General features: G+C 47.1%; 1 protein-coding gene across 2 annotated transcripts in view; it reads right to left on the minus strand.

The window, feature by feature from the left end:
• Positions 1–21,069, minus strand: part of LOC147635598 (uncharacterized) — an 88,693-nt gene that overhangs the window by 38,582 nt on the left and 29,042 nt on the right. Inside the window, exon 4 of one of the 2 annotated variants that reach the window (XM_086802971.1) lies at positions 5,806–5,883. The exons of the other annotated variant lie outside the window; for it this stretch is intronic. Within the exon in view, the coding sequence (XP_086659097.1) occupies positions 5,806–5,883 (78 nt within the window). The remainder of the gene's footprint in view (positions 1–5,805; positions 5,884–21,069) is intronic. 2 annotated transcript variants of the gene reach the window in all.

Consider the following 21,069-nt stretch of genomic DNA (forward strand, 5'->3'; position numbering starts at 1 on the left):
GAGAATGGAAAGACAAAACACAGGGGTGGGATGGTGAAATTCAGGATCTGTGGTATGAGCAGGGGAGCCCATGAGGTAGTCCACAGTGCTAGTCCCCCCTGCATGTGGGAAGCATGTAAGGCTGTCCACTGACAGAAAAAAAAGAAAGAAAGAAAGATATATTAAGCGTCTACTAAAGACCCCTCCTTCGCTAGCCAACCATCACCAGTTTCTTCCGGACCCAAGAGGTGGACGACACCCATACAGTGGATCCTGTGGACCCACCTCGGACCCGCCTCGCCCGAGAGGAGTTACCTCAGACCGGGCCTCCGCCTTCCAGCGTGCCCGACACCCCCGGCCCCCTGGACATTGGTCACAATCCCCTCATCAGCTCCAGATCTAGGATATGCTCCACGTGACGTAGCTGAGGGAGACTTCTCAGCCATACTCATTAGCCCCATGCTTGATATTTTGGAGAGTGGTATACCATCTAATGGGGGCTGATGCTCCTCTCATGTTACATGTTCCTGGTATTCCATGATGAGATTTCCATGGACAATTTTGTATCAATCCAGTGAGAAGTTTTGTTTTGTTTCTATTTTATTTTCTGTTCCATGATGAGATATGCCATGGACATTATTGTATCACTTTGGTCTCATAGGCCCATCGGGTCTTTAGTAGACGTTTAATCTCTCTCTCTCTCTCTCTCTCTCTCTCTCTCTCTCTCTCTCTCTCTCTCTCTCAGGCCCATTGAGGGCCGAAGCTCTCTCAAGAAAGTGTCCCTCTGTCTAAAGAGCTCAAGCAGGAAGCGCCCTAGGCAACACTGGCCCGGGAGGTCAATGATCTTGGAAAGTGCGCCAGATCCCTCATGGAACAGACAACGAAACCTCCCACGGATCTCATAGCATACTGGCAGCATCATATGTAATGCTCCTCTATCTCAACCTCTATGTGGCATAATCGGCATATACTCTTCTCTCTCGGTCTCTATATAAGCTCCTCGGCTCTGAAGACACGCTCAGCTCTGCCTGTCTCCATTCTCAGGCAGTGGGATGAAACCCGTATCTGGCCAATCATCCATGGCATGAGACATGTGAACACTCAAGTACCCCGACTGCTGGATGAATCCATCCTCAGCCAGCGTGAGGAAGTTATCTCGATAGAAGTGCATCTTCGGTGGGAGCTCCGAAGGTGTGAGAAGCTCACCAGATAATCCGGTTAATGTCCGCATGAGAAAGCCGGAGAAAAGGGGAGTCCAAACTCTATTGAAAGGGTGGAAGGTAGTCCATGCGGAGCCCATATCCTGAGAACCACGTGGAAACTCGGGCATGCCATACTCCAGGCTGGCCCTCGAGTGCTAGCTATCTCAAGGACTGCAGGGCAAGCCTCGAGCACTCGTGGGGATCCATGTGACTGCCGTGATGGAGGTATGTGACTGTCTGGAAGAGTGCATCCACTACCATCTGGGCTATGGCAAAGGCTGGCCCTTGAGTGCTAACTATTTGGCCCTCCTAGCTATCTCAGCTTTTAGATTCCCACGAGTAGTAGGGGAATTGTAACTATTTGGCCCTCCTAGCTCTATTTCACATGATGAAACCCATGCCCAGACACCAAACAGGTGGAAGACCTGGGAACAGTGGCCATAAGGTTTGATTAAGAAAAAGCACCAGTTTTGGTTAAAAAGCAAGAAAAATCAAAAAGTCAAACTAGGTTGACCGCGAGCCAAGGGCACCATTGGCAAGAGGAGATTCAACCGAACCAAAAACTAAAAGTCCCTTTTCCAAAAAGCAGCTCCAACGCCAAAAAGCAAGGCCTTGAAGTTAGAAAAGAAAAAGCTAAATAACTTTGACAAAAGTTGAGTAATATTTTATTATTGAAAAGCAAAAGGGGAAAAGCAAAGAGTAAAAAGGCAAAAGCAAAGCATGGATAAGCTTTTGGTAAACAGCAGGGCTCTCTTCAAGTATAAAAGAAGCATGAGCCGCTCTTGAGCATCAAGTTGGAGAACAACCTCTTCATCTTTAAGGTGTTGCCATCTCCGTTGAAGCTTGGAAATCATCTTCTTGATCATGAACCAAACCATGGAGTTTTTCATCGATGCCCGCTGATTCAAAGCGCCTTCATCGGTTGTAGTGCCACGTTATCGTCCGTCTGTGCGGCTGTACGGATTCGTATAGCCATACAGAATTGTACGGACATGTGCGGAGCTGTACGGAGTGAAAATTTCAAAAACCCTAAAAATTGCTTTTTGAAGGTTTTTATTGCCCAAAACCATTAAAACAAGTAGTAGTGGGACCTGATGACTCCCTGTCCTGGCATTGAAGTCCCCCAGCAAGAGGACTTCCCCCAACTGTGAGAACTCCATAATATCCCCATATAATGGTAAGTATAGTGACTAGCCATGTTGTGTGGCGTAAGGGGAGTGGCACGGTGCAAAATAATACACATCAATGTGGATGACTCTGTCTGGACTCCCCAGTAAGCTATAGCTGCACCCAAAGATACCATACATCCTCGTCCTTTCAGACGATGCTGAGAATCTATCGAAGGTGGGTTCTAAAAAGGACAGTTACCCCTCCCGAGCCATGTACTCCTAATGTGCAGGTCTCGCCTCGGAAACTCATACCCGACTATGTATGGTAAACCCCTCTTAGGACTCTGATGACTGTGTGTATAGAAAATGACATCCCTACCTGTGAGAATCTTGCTCAAACCTCTTGCATTCAACCACAAGGTGCCATTGCAGTTCTATATGGCTAACCTCCGTGTGTTTGATCTCCTAGATCCCGCGTCCCTATTTGGGACAGCGCTCAGCAATAATGACCCTGCCATCGTTGTAGATAGCCCACTTGCCCGTTCTATGGGCCTCATGAACCGTCACCATTGCCTCACGCCAATGTGCCACCTGTGTTGGGGTGAGGTAATCCCCCAGGTAGACATGTGCGCCCTTGAGAACAGCCCATCTGTATAAGAAGGCATGTCTACTGGTGGCGTCAGGGAATCTAATGATGAAAGGTTGCTCGTGTCATATCCTTCCTTGCCCTTCATGTATCTACAAAAAGAGAGGGGGGGGGGGTTCCTGCCCACTCCTATCATCTAGCAAAGCTTCATGGCATCCACCTTGGGGGGGCGGTCCCGTCCACTCCTATCATCTAGCAAAGCATCATGGCATCTGTCTTGGGGTGAGCCCCCACTTGTAGCCTCGCACTCACACATGGAGGGCCCTATCCTTCCATTTCTCCTTCTCAATAGTGATGCTCTGTGGGGGTTTGTGCTTCTTCACCACCTCCACCCAATCTTCCTTGGTGGTTGGTAGTACTTCCTGCAACTTATCACTTTGAAGGCTGCTCTAGGTCCGTCCTTAGACCCTCTTGTATATTCAGTTCCCCTTCCTCCACTGCATGGTCCTTGACAGGAGCCTTTAGGGCTTCCATTTTTGCCCGAAGTTCCCCTATCACTGAGGCAGCAGCCTCTGGCATTGCCTATTGTTGCATCTAGGTCTCTTTCAGCGTATGAATCTCCTCCTCCTCGTGATTCACCTTTACCTCCAGTTCTTCAATCTTGTTATTCTTGCCTTGTAACTCCTTGCGGAGGCCTTCCAATTGTTTCTCATGTTGGTTCGAGACCCTATCCAGTACCTTCGTCAGCTCACCCAATGCCTTCTTGGTGTTGTCCTCCACAATCTTGATATATGCTTCTAGCTCCTATAGATTCATTCTAGCTATTTCCCCCTAGTTGCTGCCTTGGAGGCCTGAGCAAGGTGGGATAAGGCAGGCAGAGGGGGTGCGCACAGCAGGCAACGCAGCAAGCAGGGGGCGAAGGCCATGAGAGATAGAGAGAGAGATACATATTTACATCTGCAAAAGACCGCGGCAATGGTCTATGAGACCAAAAGTTACAATGAATCCATGCGTAACTGAATCATGGAATAACTGAATGAGAGAGAGAAATGAAATGAAATGAAATGAAATGTTATATTAACGTCTTCAAAAGGCCATAATGACCTATGAGACCAAAAGTTACATCATGGTGGATCTGATACAATGTCTGGATTAAAAAAAAACCCAGAAAATGAAAAATAAAGATGATACTACTGGCACCTAGAAAATGAAACTGGAACTGGAATATAGCGAGGGGGGGTACGCTATGGAGGTGAGTGGAATATATATATATATATATATAGAGAGAGAGAGAGAGAGAGTTATATTAACGTCTACGGAAGACCCCAAGAGCCTACGATACCCAAAGTAATACAATGGTACCATGGATATATTGAGCCATGGAAAACTGAAAGCAAAAGTAAAATGAAAACATCTGATAGTATATGTGATCAACAGATAATCCTGTGTAGAGTGAGATATGCTGTGATCAGCTAACGACGATACCCGCCTCAGCCAGAACCGATCTGATGGTGGAGTGAATGTCAGGCCTCTGTGATGGAAGTATGTCATGTCAACGAAGAACCTCATGAATATGTTTGTGTGCGGTGGAGGGTCCTGATGCTCTAGGTCGGGAACGACTGGCTCATAGAATGGATCGAGCTCTCTCGCTAAGAACTCCTCTGGGGCGTGGAGCTGCAGCATGGGTACGAGTGGTGGGCTCTGATGTCATAGTAGAGGAATTGTTGTGGGCAGTGGATTCCGATGGGGATGTGTATACCACAAAGAAATCTGCGATGGCTCTCTGTGAGGTGTCCTGTCGGAGCCGGGGTTGTCACTCAGCATGCTGCCTCAACACATCATCCCTGTGTCGTCTGAGTTCCATGAAGTGCATGCCCAAGCACCTCTGATCCTCAAACCGTATCACCCATGTATGGTCCGAATCCCTCTAGGAAGAGGCAGTGGAATCTCTCCCGTATCTCATAGTAAGCCGGGTAACTTAACATATAATGGGCCTCATCCTCTATTGCTCCTGTGATGCATACTATGCATGTCCTCTCCTCATGTGGGATATCCTCAGCTCTGCTAGTCTCTACTCTGAGGCGATGGGAGGATACCCTAAGCTGGCCGATCGTGATACGCATAGCATGTGACATGTATCTGAATGTATCCCAAGATCTCAAAGAACCCATCCTCGGAGAGTCTCAAGAAGTGATCTCTGTAGAACTCACACTTCTTACCAATCTTTGACGGAGACACCCATGTCTGGTGTATGTGTAGCCCGAGTGGATCTAACCGGATGATCCGGTTGATCTCCTGTTGTGAGAGATCAAGGTAGGGGGAATCCAGGCTATACTGAAACGGGGGGAGACGGTCCATCTGTATGCCATGTGCATGAAACCACTCGACTACCTCAAAGTACCATGCATGTGTCGGTAATGGTGGTGGCCATGATGCTGAGGAGGGCAGTCCAGCTCGTCACAATCGCTCCCTCTCCCTCTCGTAGTATAATTGCATAGAGGACTCTAGTGCTAGTCATGGGAGGCGATCTCTGTCAAGCGTGTATACATGCTAAATATAAGTGACAGTCTGAAAAAGGGCATCTGTAACCAATGGGGCCAACCCAAACTCTGCATGTAGAATGTCATGTGGTAGAGATGGCTTACTCCTGATCATGCATGACAACATCATCACCTGTAGCCCGAAATGCCAAGTCTCGAGATTTTAAGTGTTAGATAAGAGAGAAATGGTGAAGCTTGAAACACCTTAGAGGTTATGGGCTATAACAAGAGAGCGGAATAAAGCAGGACAGCAATTCATAGTGTACATGCACCACCGAGCAGGGGATACAAAACAGGTAAAAATCAGGGAAAACATGCAAAACAGCATTCCGGCCAAAGCACAACCGCTTTATGTACAAAATAGCATTCCAGCTAAAGAAAGAAAATACCTCTCGCAAGATTAATCTGTGCGACAATATAATCCCTTTCTTGTGGCTCCAATAATAATTGCTGAGCTTTAGCCAAAGCTACAAAATCACAAAGGGATCATCAATAGCAAAGATCAGCCAGCTATGAATTTTCACAATTTACAAGAAATGTGAAACACATGACTAACACAAAAGTCATTCAACCTTCTCCTCTGAAGCTAAGCTTTCTTGGATTCAAACAACACTAAGAAACATGCCAAGCAAATGAAAGGAAGCATATATCAATGGAAAGCTCAGGTTATTTCTCTACCTTAGCAAAAAGCCCAAAGTGCGATCTTAACTCCGTAAAAGTCTACTCACAAGGTTTATATCAACTCCCATCATGCATACTCTGCTCTCAGCCCAAAGCATGTATAAATTACCTTAAATTTGTTGTTGCTGTTAGGATTTGGCACCCCTTCTTGCAATCAAGCAAGTAAAAAATGCTTGTGGTTTGGGGTTTTTCAATTATTAATAATTGGAGCTTTTCGGCAATTGATTTAAGCATTTCTATGCTAAAAATTTCCTGTTTTCTATTGCCAACTTGAGGGCTTAATTTTCCAAATTTGATTTTGGGCGATTGAATTTGAAGCCTTCAAGAACATGGGAGCCTTGTTTCCTAGATACTAAAATAATTTCTGACTTTCCTATGATTAATTTGGGGATTTTTCATCATTTAATTTGAACAGTCTTTTCAACAATTATTTTAGCGCTTTTTTTACAATTAATTTCAGGATTTTCTATGATTGATTTTGGACAAATAATTTTGGGTCTTTTCTACAATTATTTCAGTGCTTTTCTACAATCAAAATTTGGGCAATCGATTTTGGGGCTTTGTTACAATAATTTCGGGCTTTTCTACTAATAAATTCACTTTGAGGCCTGATTTTCTACATACTGTAATTAATTTTTTAGCATTTTGTCTATTGAAAATCGTGACATTTGTTGACAATCCTAAGCTATGGAGGCTTCAAGAGCTTCGTGGCTATGGCTACGTGAGCAGCAGCAACAGGGAGAGAGAGACTTAGAGAGAGGAGACAATGCTCAACAGAGAGTACTACACGACTCAATGATGTGATTGTTGATTGATTTCTTCAATTAAGTACCTGCACCTTTATAGGTTACAAAGGTTGCCCCGATGACATCACTGCTTATGTCATTACTGTTAGAAATACACCAAAATACCATGTGGCATTGGGGATACGAGCATCCGGTCATTAGGTTTATAGCCAACTTGGTGTGAATACTCTAGGTGTGAACAACCTCTTAGTTAAGAGTCAAAATATAGGGTTTAATGCCTATAAAAGGGTATTGTACTTGATGGTTCATTCATATCTCATTCACTCATAATACAATCACCTTGTGGTGTGCCCAACTTGCTCTCTCTTTTCTCTCTTCTTCTTCCTCCTCAACCATGGAGAGATTCCATCCTCCATAGCTCCATGCGTGGACCTGTGATTGCCAACATGGTATCAGAGCCATGCTTCTCAATGATTCTCAGTGCTTAATCCTTGCTCATCATCAAACCCTAATCATGATTAGTGAGTAATTAGCTATTTTCCATTTTTCACCATTTTCTCATGTTTGCTCATCTCTCTCTTCTACCCCCTGCCATTGCAGCCATGATTGCTCCTTAGATACTTAACCATTGATCAAACTACAACTTCAGGCCTCTCCCCAGATCATAGGCACACTCGGCTGAGCTTCCATTGGACCGAATCGCGCGCATCCACGCCAGAAGAAGACGATTCAAAAAAAACATAGCTTTTGAGCAAAAACGCAATGGTGGCTCAATAAGTCCAAATCGGCGCGAACCCACTCGTCCTCGAGGGTTCTGGGGTGCTGCGAATCCACCTACAGCATCACTTTTTCGAAAGAAGCACCACAAAAGCCGCTACAGCCCTAGGCACCTCTCTAAGAGTCACTTTTGCATAGAGGTAATTAAAGAGTCATTATTAAGGCTAATCATGTGTTTAGTGGTTCTAAAATCATGTTAACCTATTGCTATAAGTGCCCCTTGAAGAGTTTTTGAGGAAGATTTGTGAAAGGGCTTCAATTTCACATTTTCCCTTCTTCTGCACTACAAACAGTGAGTTACCTCTACTAATCAGTGATTAATTGGCATTAATCCTTATGTTCTTGGACCATCGAGGGTTCAATTGTCATGTGCACACCTCCAAGGGGTGGAGTGAGAGTGCCAGACTCATTTCTCAGGAATGAAGACCAAGACGGTGTTCAGAGACAAGGCAGGAACGGAATGGGGATTGGATGGAGCAGATGCATAGATCTTCTTCAGAGTTAGAGTGGATTTGGAGACCGGGTCAGGTATTCAGTGAAAAGGTTGCCAGAGTAGGAAGGATGACAAAGAGGCTCCGGGAATAGAATGGGATGATGACAATCATCCAAGAAGCAGATTGGAATCCCGTCATCAAGTTTAGCAGGGGGGGGGGGGGGGGGGGGGGGATGTCATGTGCACACACATGTACATGCTTATCTTAGAGGCTAACCCTAAGGAGGTAACAAGATAAAGAAGAAAAGATCAGAACAGAACCAAATTTTCGGAGCATATACTGTGGAGCATCTTGTGGGAGGACACAGGGGCTGTCAGCCAGGGAATATTCCTGTTAGCTACAGCATTTATGAGATTTATTTGTCCAAGAGCTGGCCAACGGCAGTAGGCCAATCCATGAGGTGTTCTCAAGCCTATATAAATAAGGCTTATGTGCTCATTGTTTCATTCATTCAACTCCTTTTGAGTTGGGTCTAGACATAGGACTAGGGATAGGGTTTGTCTACCTTTTCCAGAAGGCAGTCCATGGCTGCAAGGGATTATGTACCTTTTTGTACCATATGAAATACTGAATTTCCAGCTATCTCTCTCTCTCTCTCTACTCTCCCTTCTGTCTGCGTTTTTACATCAGCATGTTCTAGATGGTTTTTTAGGGCTGAAAGAAGACTCTCAGAGCTTCCGCATGTAACATCAATCATACCATTGGGGACTTGCTATTACTTGCCAAAGATTCATATCAAGAAAGCCCCTTGATTTGCCCCTCCGACGGTGCTCTCCAAATCAAGGTATTTTCTACTCAATCACCAGAAAATTGCATTCACTAATACCTTGATTAGTGCTAATCATATGAGGTTTTTAGGGCCATTAATGGATCATATCTCACATTCAAGTGTTGCTAAACCTTTGTGAAGCATCAAATCAGATTTGCCCCTTGATTTGAGTGGTCAATTTGTTAATCCAAAATCGGGTATATATCTGTATTAGCATTGTTTGGGACAATGGGATTTTTGAGCTTATATGCTTCATATACCGCATCTATCATGCTCCAAAATCATTTGTACAAGGGCAAGACACTGGCCATTGATAAGGCTAAGACCTCCTTAAGCAGATTCAACGCATTATCATTTGGAAGGAGCATGCAACATCATCATGCCAGGCTTCGTGAACACATTGAGAATTGTTAGAATTTATGCATCTCAATGTATTTGGGTTGTACCATTTATTGGGCATTTTAAGTATTTCTCCCCTATTTTATGAGTCGTGGGCAGTCGGCTTGTCCCTAGAGGCAGTAGGCCATTTCACACATGGACTATATAAGGAGGCCTCCCATTTCTCACTTATCATCCAATCCCTTGCACAAGTTCAACATTCTCTTGCTGGCCAATTGCCATTGTAAACCTTCAAGCTAATATAAAAGGTGATCTTGTCCACAAGCTCTCTCTACTCTCTCTCTTGTCTTATTTATGCTTCCGCCTGTGCATTCTCCAACAAGAATATGATCCATCTTTGCCTACATAGATTTCATTACACAATGAAATCAAGGATGAAGAAGACCGAGGGCTACATCAACATCAAGATCTACATCGACATGACGAAGATCAAGAGCTACATCGACATTACGAGCTACATCAAGAACATCTTCATCAGCATATTGGTCATCAAGGGGGGACTCTCCCTTTATTTCTAAATTCCTATTTTATGTTGAGTCAAGGGTTCTCTGCCCGAGTCGTCCCCCAAAATCTGAATCTTTTAGACTTTTTTGGGTTTCTTTATCCAACCTTAATGTTACAAAACGCATGGGTGGCTTCCTAAACCAGCCATAACCAGCCCACCTCTGGTCACCCTTCTATCCTAAGTGAAATGTAATTATAACTGGATGTCTAGCATCTGTCATCATTGACTGGTGTTGTAAACCACCATGAGTAAGACCTACGGACACTTGGATGGTCATCATAAACAGCTTTGTAAGCAGTAACTAGAGCTAGAATTGACGTCATAGTAGCCATGGATATTTTGTTGAGGAAGGGTGTCAGAAATACACCGAAATACCATGTGACATTGGGAATACGGGCATCCGGTCATTAGGCTTATAGCCAACTTGGTGTGAACACTCTAGGTGTGAACAACCTCTTAGTAAGAGTCAAAAGATAGGGTTGAATGCCTATAAAAGGGTATTGTACCTGGTGGTTCGTTCATATCTCATTCTCACTTATAATACAATCTTGTGTTGTGCCCAACTTGCTCTCTCTTTTCTCTCTTCTTCTTCCTCCTCTACCAGGGAGAGATTCCATCCTCCATAGCTCCATGGTTGGACCTGTGATTGCCAACATTACACACACAAATATCTAGATATAATTATAACCCCTCTAAGAGGTGGTTCACACACAAACACTATCACACTCATGAGAGTGGTTCACACACAAGTAAGACCTCCAACAAATCTCCCCTCAAGGGATTACCTCATACTGTGCCAAGGATAAATCTAGGTTCATAGTTTCTCATGCCAGTTCTCCCAATCAAGGATAATGTCACCAATTTAGTCCACTCACCAATCTTGAATACTATTTGACACTGTCGGGAACCAAGGTGTGAACGGGGATTTTCCATGGAAGAAAGATGGAGCATTTACTAGCAAAGTTTTGCCTAAAAGATGGTTTCTGAGCAAAAGCAACATGGGATTTTATTCAATAAAGTGACTTATAATGTTTATAAGTCCATGTGTTCACACATCATTAACGTTTGGCCACACATATTATTATTTGGGCGTAGATTTATGGACATGCGGGACAGCTTGCAGCCCAAAAAGTCAGTAAAAAGCTAGGCGCCCAGCTTTAATGAGATATTTTTATAGTCTGGACACTAGAGATGGCAAGTTTGGTCATTTATAGAGTGATTGGCTAAATAAAGCACAAATTTAGATATTTTTAGCAAGGAAGGCCACTTTTGGCAAAAGAAAAGCAAGAGCCCTATTTTTGAAGTAGGCTGACTCTATCGAAAGAGGCTGCTCTTGGAGAGATGCGCTCAAGTATAGGGCAGCATCAATAGAGTGTTTTATCTTCCTCTTTCTCTCTCTTTGAACTGGCCGACAGGCGTGGGACTTAGAACTCTATCTACAATGGAACTTTAGAGTTCTTTCCCTATGCTCCGAAAAGCATATCCAGCTTCTCATATATCGCGTGCATCCCGCACTTGGATGCCACGTAGACATATCTAAACAAGAAGGTGCAGGACCTGAAGTGGAAACTGGTCCCATGTGAGCCCAATCCGGGACAAGCCAGCCACGGTTCCACTCTACGCGTCCGAGGTCAGGTGTGCATTGTCCTGCACATGGAGCAGTGCCAATCCATACTCCGAGTCTCCCGCTGGAATGATGTCAGATGATTTGCGTGTTGGGTTTGCGACCGGACACCAAGCATCTGTAGAAGCATGTAGGATTGCATGTACACAGGGGTCAGCCCATAGGGCTACCCCAGAAGAGAACATTGTGCTCTTGCAGTGGGCATGGGGCAGGCTTAGAGCCACCCCAAGGGGCTAGGAGGGCCCCAGGCCTTGCCCACCAGCCCTAGAGTCAGCTGGGCAGGCTGTCGGCCAGCCCAAGGGGCCTGGCCTGGCAGCCGACATGCCCTAGGGCCCTGCCCAGCCAGTCGGCCGGGTGTGGGGGCAGCCCACAGCCTGCACAGGGCTGCCCAGCAGCCCAACCTTTGCGCAAGGTGGCCAGCCGGTCAACAATGTGAAAACACTGGCTTTTTAGCATTTAAATTCGTGGGGTTTCTGCAAATAGGCCGACCCCTGGAGAGGCAGCCGACCAGCAGATAAAGGGGGTATAAATACCCAAGCCTGAAAACAGTAGATCCATCTCATTATTCACAAGCGGTGGTGTGTTCCAAGGGCCAGGACAGCCAAGGGGAAGTGCTCCAGCCAAGGTGAAAAGTGCAGGTCAAGATTCAGTCTTTATTTTCAGATTTACATCATTCTAACAAAGCAAATACACCGTTCGTGGTGGGGGCCCTACATAGGGTATTCGGGACCCAATATTGTGTCCTCTTCTCCCTCCCTCCCGCTGATTTGCACCTCCCTCACCTCTGCCACTATTTCGCCCCCCTGCGCCCGCCTCTCCTACCTGCGCCCCTCCCCTGCTCTCCTCGCTCTCTCGCACGCGCGCGCGCAACCTGCAATGGCGTGAGCACCCTCACGCCCTCCTCTGTTCGCGTTGCGCGCCGGTGACCCTTGATGTGCTGCGCCCCTTCGATGCTGCTGTAGTGCACACCCGCTGCCCTGCCCTTGCCGCATTGCGACTGTGCATGTGCACCTGCGCAAACCCTCCAGCCTCTTGCCGCGCTGCTGCGACAACTGTGCCCGCCTCCCTTTTCCCACCCAACCTTGCTCCCGCTCTGTGCCCACTGTGCCCGCATCCCTTTTCGCACCCAACCTTGCTCAGGCCCCCAAGGCAGCAACTAGGGGAAAATAGCCACAATGAATCTACAAGAGCTAAAGGCATACATCAAGACAGTGGAGGACAACACCAAGAAGTTATTGGACGAACAAAAGAAGGTGCTGGACAGGGTTCTGAACCAACATGAAAAACAGTTGGAAGGCCTCCACAAGGAGATACAGGGAAAGAACAACAAGATTGAAGAATTGGCAGCACAGGTGAACCATGTGCAACGCAAAATTGGAGAGTACTATTGCATCAATGATACATTAACCATTGGAGCTTGGGGGGAAAAGCGAAGCACAAATGGTAAGATTATGTATCCCTACAATGAATTCAACAACATATTTGTTGATCTACAACGTCTTCTGAGAGCTATGATCTTATTCTATGGACTGCCTAAACAATGTAAGTAATTTGTTACATTCTTTGAGAGCTAATTAAAAAATCTTTCAAGTACTAAAACTTATCAACTTTTGATTGTCATGCAAGGTGACAAGGTAAGTTTTGTGTTGAAAGTGGATGAGTGCCAGATTGTAAAAGGCAAGAGGTTAGAACAAATGAGTATCACACTTATGAATAAGGCAATGGCATATGCAAAGAGTGAGATCAACATGACTGAGGAGACTGAGTTACCTTTCGAAAGTTCTAATGAAAACACTGACAAGAGGTGATTCAGATGTTGAAAGAGACCCAGCTGCAACAAACAGGAATGCCAGAGGCTTCCCCAATGATAGGGGAACTTCATACAGAAATGGAAGCCCTAAAGGCTACGGTCAAGGACCATATAGTGGAGAAAGGGGAACTGAATATTCAGGAGGGTCTAAGGACTAACTTGGAGCAGTTGAAAGCTGCGAGTGATAGGTTGCGGGAAGAACTGCAGACCACTAAGAAAGATTGGGTGGAGATGGTGAAGAAGCACAAACCCCCACAGAGCATCATACATGAGACTCTCGAGGAGGAGAAACGCAGGAAGGATAGGACCCTCCATGTGCGAGTACGGGGGCTACAGGCGGGGGCTTCCCCGAAGGAGGATGCCATGACGCTTTGCCAGATGCTAGGAGTGGACGGGATCGCCCCCCCTTTGCAGATACATGGAGGGAAGGCAAGGATATGACACGAGAGCGGCCCCTCAGCATTAGATTCCCTCATGCCACCAGCAGACAAGCCTTCTTAGGCAGGCGGGGTGCCCTCAAGGGCACACAGGTGTACATGGGAGATGATCTCACTCCAGCATAGGTGGCACCGGCGTGAGGCGATGGTGACAGTTCATGAGGCCCAGAGAGCAAGCACGTGGGCTATCTACAGAGATGGTAGGGTCTCATTATCACTGAGCGTCGTCCCAAATAGGGACGCAAGGTCTATGAGACCAAACACCTGAGGTTGGCAGTATGGAACTGCAATGGCATGCTGTGGTCGAATCCAGGAGGCTTGAGCGAGATTCTCACAGGTAGGGATGTCATTTTTTATAGAGAGACTCATCAGAGCCCTGAGAGGGGCTTAACATACATAGCCGGGTATGAGTTGAAGTCAACTTTCCGAGGCGAGACCCGCACATTAGGAGTACGTGGCTCTGGAGGGGTAGCTGTCCTTTTTAGATCCCATCTCCGACAGATTCTCAGCATCGTCCGAAAGGACGAGGATGCACAGTATCTTTGGGTGCGGCTACAGCTTCACAGTGACAGTCATCCACATTGATGTGTGTTATTTTGCACCACGCCACTCCCCTTACGCCGCACAGCATGGCCAGTCACCATACTTACCATTATATGCGGATATCATGGAGTTCTCGCAGCTGGAGGAAGTCCTCCTCCTCGGGGATTTCAACGCAAGGGCGGGAAGTCAGCAGGTCCCACTACTCGATCTAGACGACCCTATCAGACTACAGGAGCTAGACATCACTGACACAGGGCTGCAGCGATCATCACAGGACCGTGAGGAGGTCACAGTGTATGGGAGATATTTCTTAGAGCTGGGAGCTGCACATGGTCTCGTTATCTATAACAGGATGTCCCAATGGCCCTCCTCTGGCGCCCTCACCTCCTTCCCTCACTCATGAGGTACTGGCACCGTGGACTACCTTATGGGATCTCCGGCTTTGGCACACCTTCTCCCCGACTTCTCCATCCCACCACCCCCCTTTTGAAGCTGACAATGCCTACATCTCTTTCACTCTTACCTGCACACCACCCGTCCCTCCACCACCACCCCCCATCTCACATTACACTCGGGTCCTTTTTGATCACGAGCTTCACCTTGTTTCCTCCAACCACATCTACCACCAACTCCAGGATGTGGAACCTACTGTCCCCATATCCACCCTCACATCACAACTCACCACCATACTCCACACATCCGCCACTGCTGCTTTCATCTGCACGCGGCGGTCTACCACCAAGCCACCTTACGGTTCCATGCCCCATAACTATTGGTATGATAACGAATGCCAGGCCACACACTCCCGTCTTAAGCATGAGGTACAGATTGGGCAAATCACGAAGTGCCAGCAACACAAGAAACGGGAGTTCTATGCTCAGAAACAAGATGAGTTATACCGACTTTTCTTAGGGCCGAATTGCAAAGAGGCCTAGAGGAAACTCCGAGAACATCGCCCTCCCACACCTATCACTTGCCCGGACACATGGCACTCCTATGCACGCTCCCTCTTATCATATCCCCCATCCGCCACCCCTACCCCCACCACCAGATCTCCGTCCCACCACCTCTACCTTCTTCACAAAGGGCATGGTCCTCAAGGCCATTCGTAGACTACGGAATGGGCGAGCCCAGGATCATGAGGGACTCACCGCCGAGTACATCTCGCATGCCGATGATACCCTGGTGCCCCTACTAGCTTCATGTTCAATAGAGCTCTTTGTGAAGGATTTCCACCCTCTTGGTCCACCAACACCATCACCCCCATCCTCAAAGCCAGAGATCCACTTGATCCTAATAATTACAGGATGATCATGATTGGCCACACATTGGCCAAGCTCTATGGATCAGTGCTAGAGGCGGAGCTCAGTTCATTTGTAGAGAGCCAGGGATGCAGAGCCTCAGGATCGGCTGGCTTTCAGAGGAGCTGTTGTACCCTTGACCACATCTTCACCAACCGTGCCATCATCGAGGAGGGTAGAGCATGTCATCAAAGGATTTACTACTGCTTTGTGGATTTCCGCAAAGCTTTTGATACTACCTCAAACCCGCCTCCTACACCATCTACAGGAGATCAGAGTCCCATTTGACATGGTTTGGAGCATCATCGCCCTCTATGAGTCCGTCACCGGACTATTGGGGTGAAACAGGGCTGCCCTCTATCACCCACTCTTTTCGGCCTCTACATTGATGAGATCTCGAGCTTCATTGACGGATTAGGCGGGGCTGGTCCCACACTGGCAGGCATATTGATCCCCATACTAATTTATGCAGATGACATCGTCCTCTCAGACTCAACCGAAGGGCTTCAGAGACAGTTGGATGCCTTACATGACTTTTGCATAGAGCTTCCAGCAATTCGGTGGTATGATTGAGTACCTTCCAGGAAAGGCCAATCCAGTAAGTGACTACGATTCAAACCACTAGACTCGATCTTGTTGGTATAGGACTAGATGACATGAAGCACATGTACACGGATTACGAGGAATTCGGTACTTAGTGGGGATAGGCATTGGATGCCACAAGACCATTGTAACACACAGAAGCTCTGGGGGTCTTCTTTCAGCCCTAAACACCACTGGAAACAATCTGATGCAAAACGCAGACATGAAGAGAGAGTAGAGAGAGAGAGATATGGTGGAAATTCAGTATATTAATATGGTACAAAAAGATACCTTATCTACAGCCCTAGCTTGCCTTCATACAAAAGGTGAACATCACCAAAATCTGGTCCTAAAGCTGGACCCTAAGAATCAAGCTCCTAAAGAGTTGAATGAATCTATCAATGAGCTCATGTGCCCTTATATAGTCTTCTTGAATCAAAGCTGAGCTGGCCAACTGCTGTCGGACCAGCCAACTGGGCACTTTTTCCCATAAATAGTAATGCCTGCAGCCGCCTTGCTCTCCAGTTCAGTTGACCACACCTGTATGCAACCGACAGCCTCTTGCTTAATTTTGGTACAGCCGACATGCCTTCCTCTTCATGCCCTCCAGCCTTGCTCCAAGTCCACACTGGCCTTGTGCTCCAAAATCCTAACTCTACTTGTCCTTTTTCTAGCTGCCCCTTCTAGATTAGCCCTGAGAAGGTACATGAGCATGTCATGCACATGACATCCCCCTCTGCTAAACTTGATGATGGGATTCCAATCCGTTCTTGGATGAGTGTCATCATCCCAATCTTTTCCCGAAGTCCCTCTGTCATCCATCCATCCCTGGCAACCCTTTTCTCTGAAAGCCCGGTCCGGTCTCCAAAACCACTCTGTCTCAGAATAAGATCTATGCATCTGTTCCATCTAGTCCACAATCCATTCCTACCTTGACTCTGAACACTGTCTTGGTCTTCATTCCTGAGAAATGAGTCTGGCACTCTCACATCACCCCTTGGAGGGTAATCCTCTCTTAGGACCGTTGCCCGAGAACCTATCTGGCTCACAGGACTGCCATCCCCTCTGGCTTTGTGGAACACCACCAACAAAACTCCTGGGAGCTCTTCCCGATTCTGTGTTCCTTGCCTTGGGCTTCGTATCCGTATCTCACTGGGGTGATACAAAACTGTCACATGCACTCTGCACTCAGTGCATGGTGACAAACTGGCTGATCATCAGCAGTACAACAGTTGTACATTATTAGAACCCAGTAGGATGATAATTGTCGTACACCGTGACTCCATTGTACATCCTCAGTCCAGGATAAGACAGGCACGAGCTACGTAGGTCATTCCTTAGCCTTAGCGGGTCAGTCAGTCAGTCAAGTCCCTTACCCACTTGGAGAGAATCATTCATGCATGTAGAGTCAGTAGAAGCCTTAGGGTTTTCATCATAAAGCACTCTGCATCCTGCATAATATGCATTCATATGCCTGTGCATCATTTAGAACATCCCAGAAGCCTTAGGGAAGCGGTGTTGTCGCTCACTCCATTGTGCACTTGGCATTGTCTGAATCCAGCGGAATGCCTAATGGTCGGTGCGAACCTCAAAGTCACGGCCATATAGAAAATGTTTCCAATGTTTCAAGGCCTGTATAACTGCTAGGAGTTCACGATCATAGATTGAGTAATTTTTCTCTGTGGGCAGTAACTTACGAGATATGTAAGCTACTGGATGACCATTCTGTTGTAACACACCTCCAATTGCAATGTTACTCGCATCGGTGATCACTTGAAATGGCTTGTCCCACGAGGCAAGTGCTAAACAAGGCGCTTCTGATAAAGCCACCTTGAGGTTCTTGAATGTCTCCAACGCTCGTGGAGTCATTCGAATCTTTTGCCTTCTTGTCTTCACACCCTTTAGCAAATCGGTGAGATCCGCCGAGAGATCAGAAAACTTATCTATGTGGGTGGAGTATGCCTAGCATATACCCACAAAGGATCTGATGTCATAGGCTGTCTGAGGTATTTCCCAATTGACAATCATGGCCACTTTAGCCGGATCAAGTCGAATGCCTTCGGCACTAATTATGTATCCCAAGTAATGCACCTGGAACAGATAACATTCCGACTTCTTTTCATTGACGTAGAGCTCGTTGCTTTCCAGCAACTTAAGGACTTTCTCCACATCAATGTCATGCTGCTCAACCGTAGCTGAAAATACCAGTATGTCGTCCAGAAATATGAACGCACACTTTCCAATCAAATCCCGGAAAACACGCATCATCATGCGGTTAAATGTAGCTAGGGCGTTCATCAAGCCAAATGGCATGACCACAAATTCGTAGTGGGCCCGTTCCGTACGAAAGGCTATCTTGGGGATGCCCCCCTCCACAATCCGCACTTGGTGGTACCCACTCTTTAAATCAAGTTTCGAGAACACCTTTGCTCCATTCAGCCTCTCAAGAATATAATCAATTCGAGGCATTGGGAATCTACTCTTGATAGTCAGCTTATTGAGTGCACGATAATCAACACACATACGGAAAGACCCATCTTTCTTCTTGACAAATAAGATCGGGGCTGCAAATGGCGACACGCTGGGGCGGATGAAGCCAGATTGCAACAATTCTTGGAGTTAGCGGTCCAACTCCGATTCCATTGCCTTGGAAAGGCGATACGGAAACTTGCTCGGGGGTTCCGAGCCTGGGAGAAGGTCAATCTTGTGGTCCTCCGGTTTGGACGGGGGGAGCTGGGGAGGGAGACTGTCCCGAAGAAAAATCTTCTAGAACTTTTCATGGAGAGCCGAGTACTTCTCGGAAGCACTGGCTCGGAATTGCAGGCTCACACTTAATGGTCATTGGGGCGTTTGACACATTCTGATTGATCTGGAACGTGTGCTTGTCCCACTTGACATCAGGAAGAAACTTGTGAAACCACTGAATGCCCAAAATTATGTCTTCTCCTACAAGAGGGGCAACCATAAAATCACGCACAAATTCTATGCCCTGAATAACTAACTTAGCACCTAGAGCTTCATACTTGACGCTCGTTGTCATGCCTGTGCTAAAACCCTCAACCTGTTTGTCCACCGAAGTCGGGTCGAAACGGGCACGCCTAGCGGCCTGTTCCGTGACCACATCCTCCGTGCTGCCACTGTCAAACAAGACAACTCCTCTCTGGCCACCTATGTAGCCAAAGGACTTGAGCAATTTGTTGCGCTCATACTCCTGGTCCTGGGCGCCCTTCTGCTTATCTTCGAGCTCCCGGCTAATAATTGCTCCAACTGAAGCACAAGGATTTGAAGAACTAGGAGCAACCACTGGGGTCTGTGAAACCGATCCCGTCAAGTGGGAATAGACTCCGCTGGACACCCACACGGGTAATAGCACAACTTAATATCACAATTTGAAATGGACAACTTAATAACAACTGAAAATTGAAATGAAATGAAATGTTGATAGATGGACACCAGCACTGGGGACGGAACGGGCCGACCCCCCCCTCAATATATGATATATTATTGGGAGTATTTAACAAATATAATGCTCCATGGGTTCAATGAACCAGATGATGTCCATGTACAAATGAATACAGTACCAAACAAAAGGCTCGAAGTAGATGTTCGAAGGAGAGCGACCACTTGAGTGGTCCAGTCTCTACGGTCCTGTGCCTTCACTGGACTCCGCGCGGAGAGCGCCCCACTGGTGTTCCAGGACCACGCACAAACAGGCGCTCCCGTACTAACGCCTGGCTCTCCTGATCTCCTGCAGAGCACAACCACCTGTAAAGGAGGTACAGTCGCCTGAATGGGAGGAGGAGCATACACAGCCGCCAGCTGGATAGAGAGACGCCTGGCTGCAGCCTGCGCCGCCTGCAGTATAGAGAGCAACCCGCTGGAGAACAAGCGCAGCCACATGTGGCAAGTACAGCCGCCTGTATGGGAGGAAGAGCAGCCGCTATGCAGAAGGGGAGGGAGCCGCCTGATGGAGAGGAAAAGGAACAGCTTGCTGGTGAACAAGCGCAGCCTGCTGGACAGAGGGAGCCGCCGTCTGCTGAGGTGGTGGAGATGGCACAGCCTGGAGGAGGAGACCATCGCCGGTTCTGTTCTTTACGAAGGGTGGTCGCTCTCTTTTGTAGAGATTGAAGAAGAGTAAACAACCACAGCTGGCCGGCTCCCCACGTTTGCATGGGGGCGGCCAGCTTCATGGTGTGGTGTAGGTAGGTGGTCATGCACCCACCCAAGGGTTAAGTGTGGCTCCCCACCTTGGCCCATATGTGGGTGCCCATAATGGGTGCCCACTTTTAAGTGAATGTGAACTTACAACCTTATAAAATGAAAGGTTAGAATTAAAACTATTACACCAACAAGTGCAATACACTTACCACCTGTTCACATGCAACAAAACTCGTCAGAAGACAGAGCAAACTTCACGACTCACTGGCAAGCGTCCCCACTCAGTAAGTGGCACGTCAAGCAGGCAAACACAAGAATACAAGTCATGCAAAAACAGTTTCAAACATGCAAAACATGAGTGCATGTGCAAATAGTATCATGGACATATCTCCCATTCATGGAACAAGTACAAAATATCTGTCGGGCACAAAAATGGCACGACATAAAACATAATTCCTGGTCTTCCTATGGAGTGACAATCCCATAGGTAAAACACAGTTCCAAGCACGAGCCTCCCTATGGAGTGACAGTCCCATAGGCAAGACACGGCACAAATACTGGCTCTTCCATGCGTGACAATCCCATGGATAGAACCCAGTCCAAGTCATACACGGGTGGCACCAGTCTGGCTCCCGTCCATACGACACCATCCTGCTAACGCACGGGTGGCACCCGTCTGGCTCCCGTCCATGTTAAGCAAAAATACTGGCCTCTTCACATGAGACACCGGCCGGCCTCAAGTGAACGAGACACAAAACTGGAGATGGACCAAATGGTCGGCCAATTGGTGACATCCCCCCGGGCTTCTAAAAAGTTGTCCTCAACTG

Source organism: Cibotium barometz, chromosome 9 (assembly GCF_041138505.1).
Source record: "Cibotium barometz isolate CiBa-2024 chromosome 9, ASM4113850v1, whole genome shotgun sequence".
Lineage (NCBI taxonomy): Eukaryota > Viridiplantae > Streptophyta > Polypodiopsida > Cyatheales > Cibotiaceae > Cibotium > Cibotium barometz.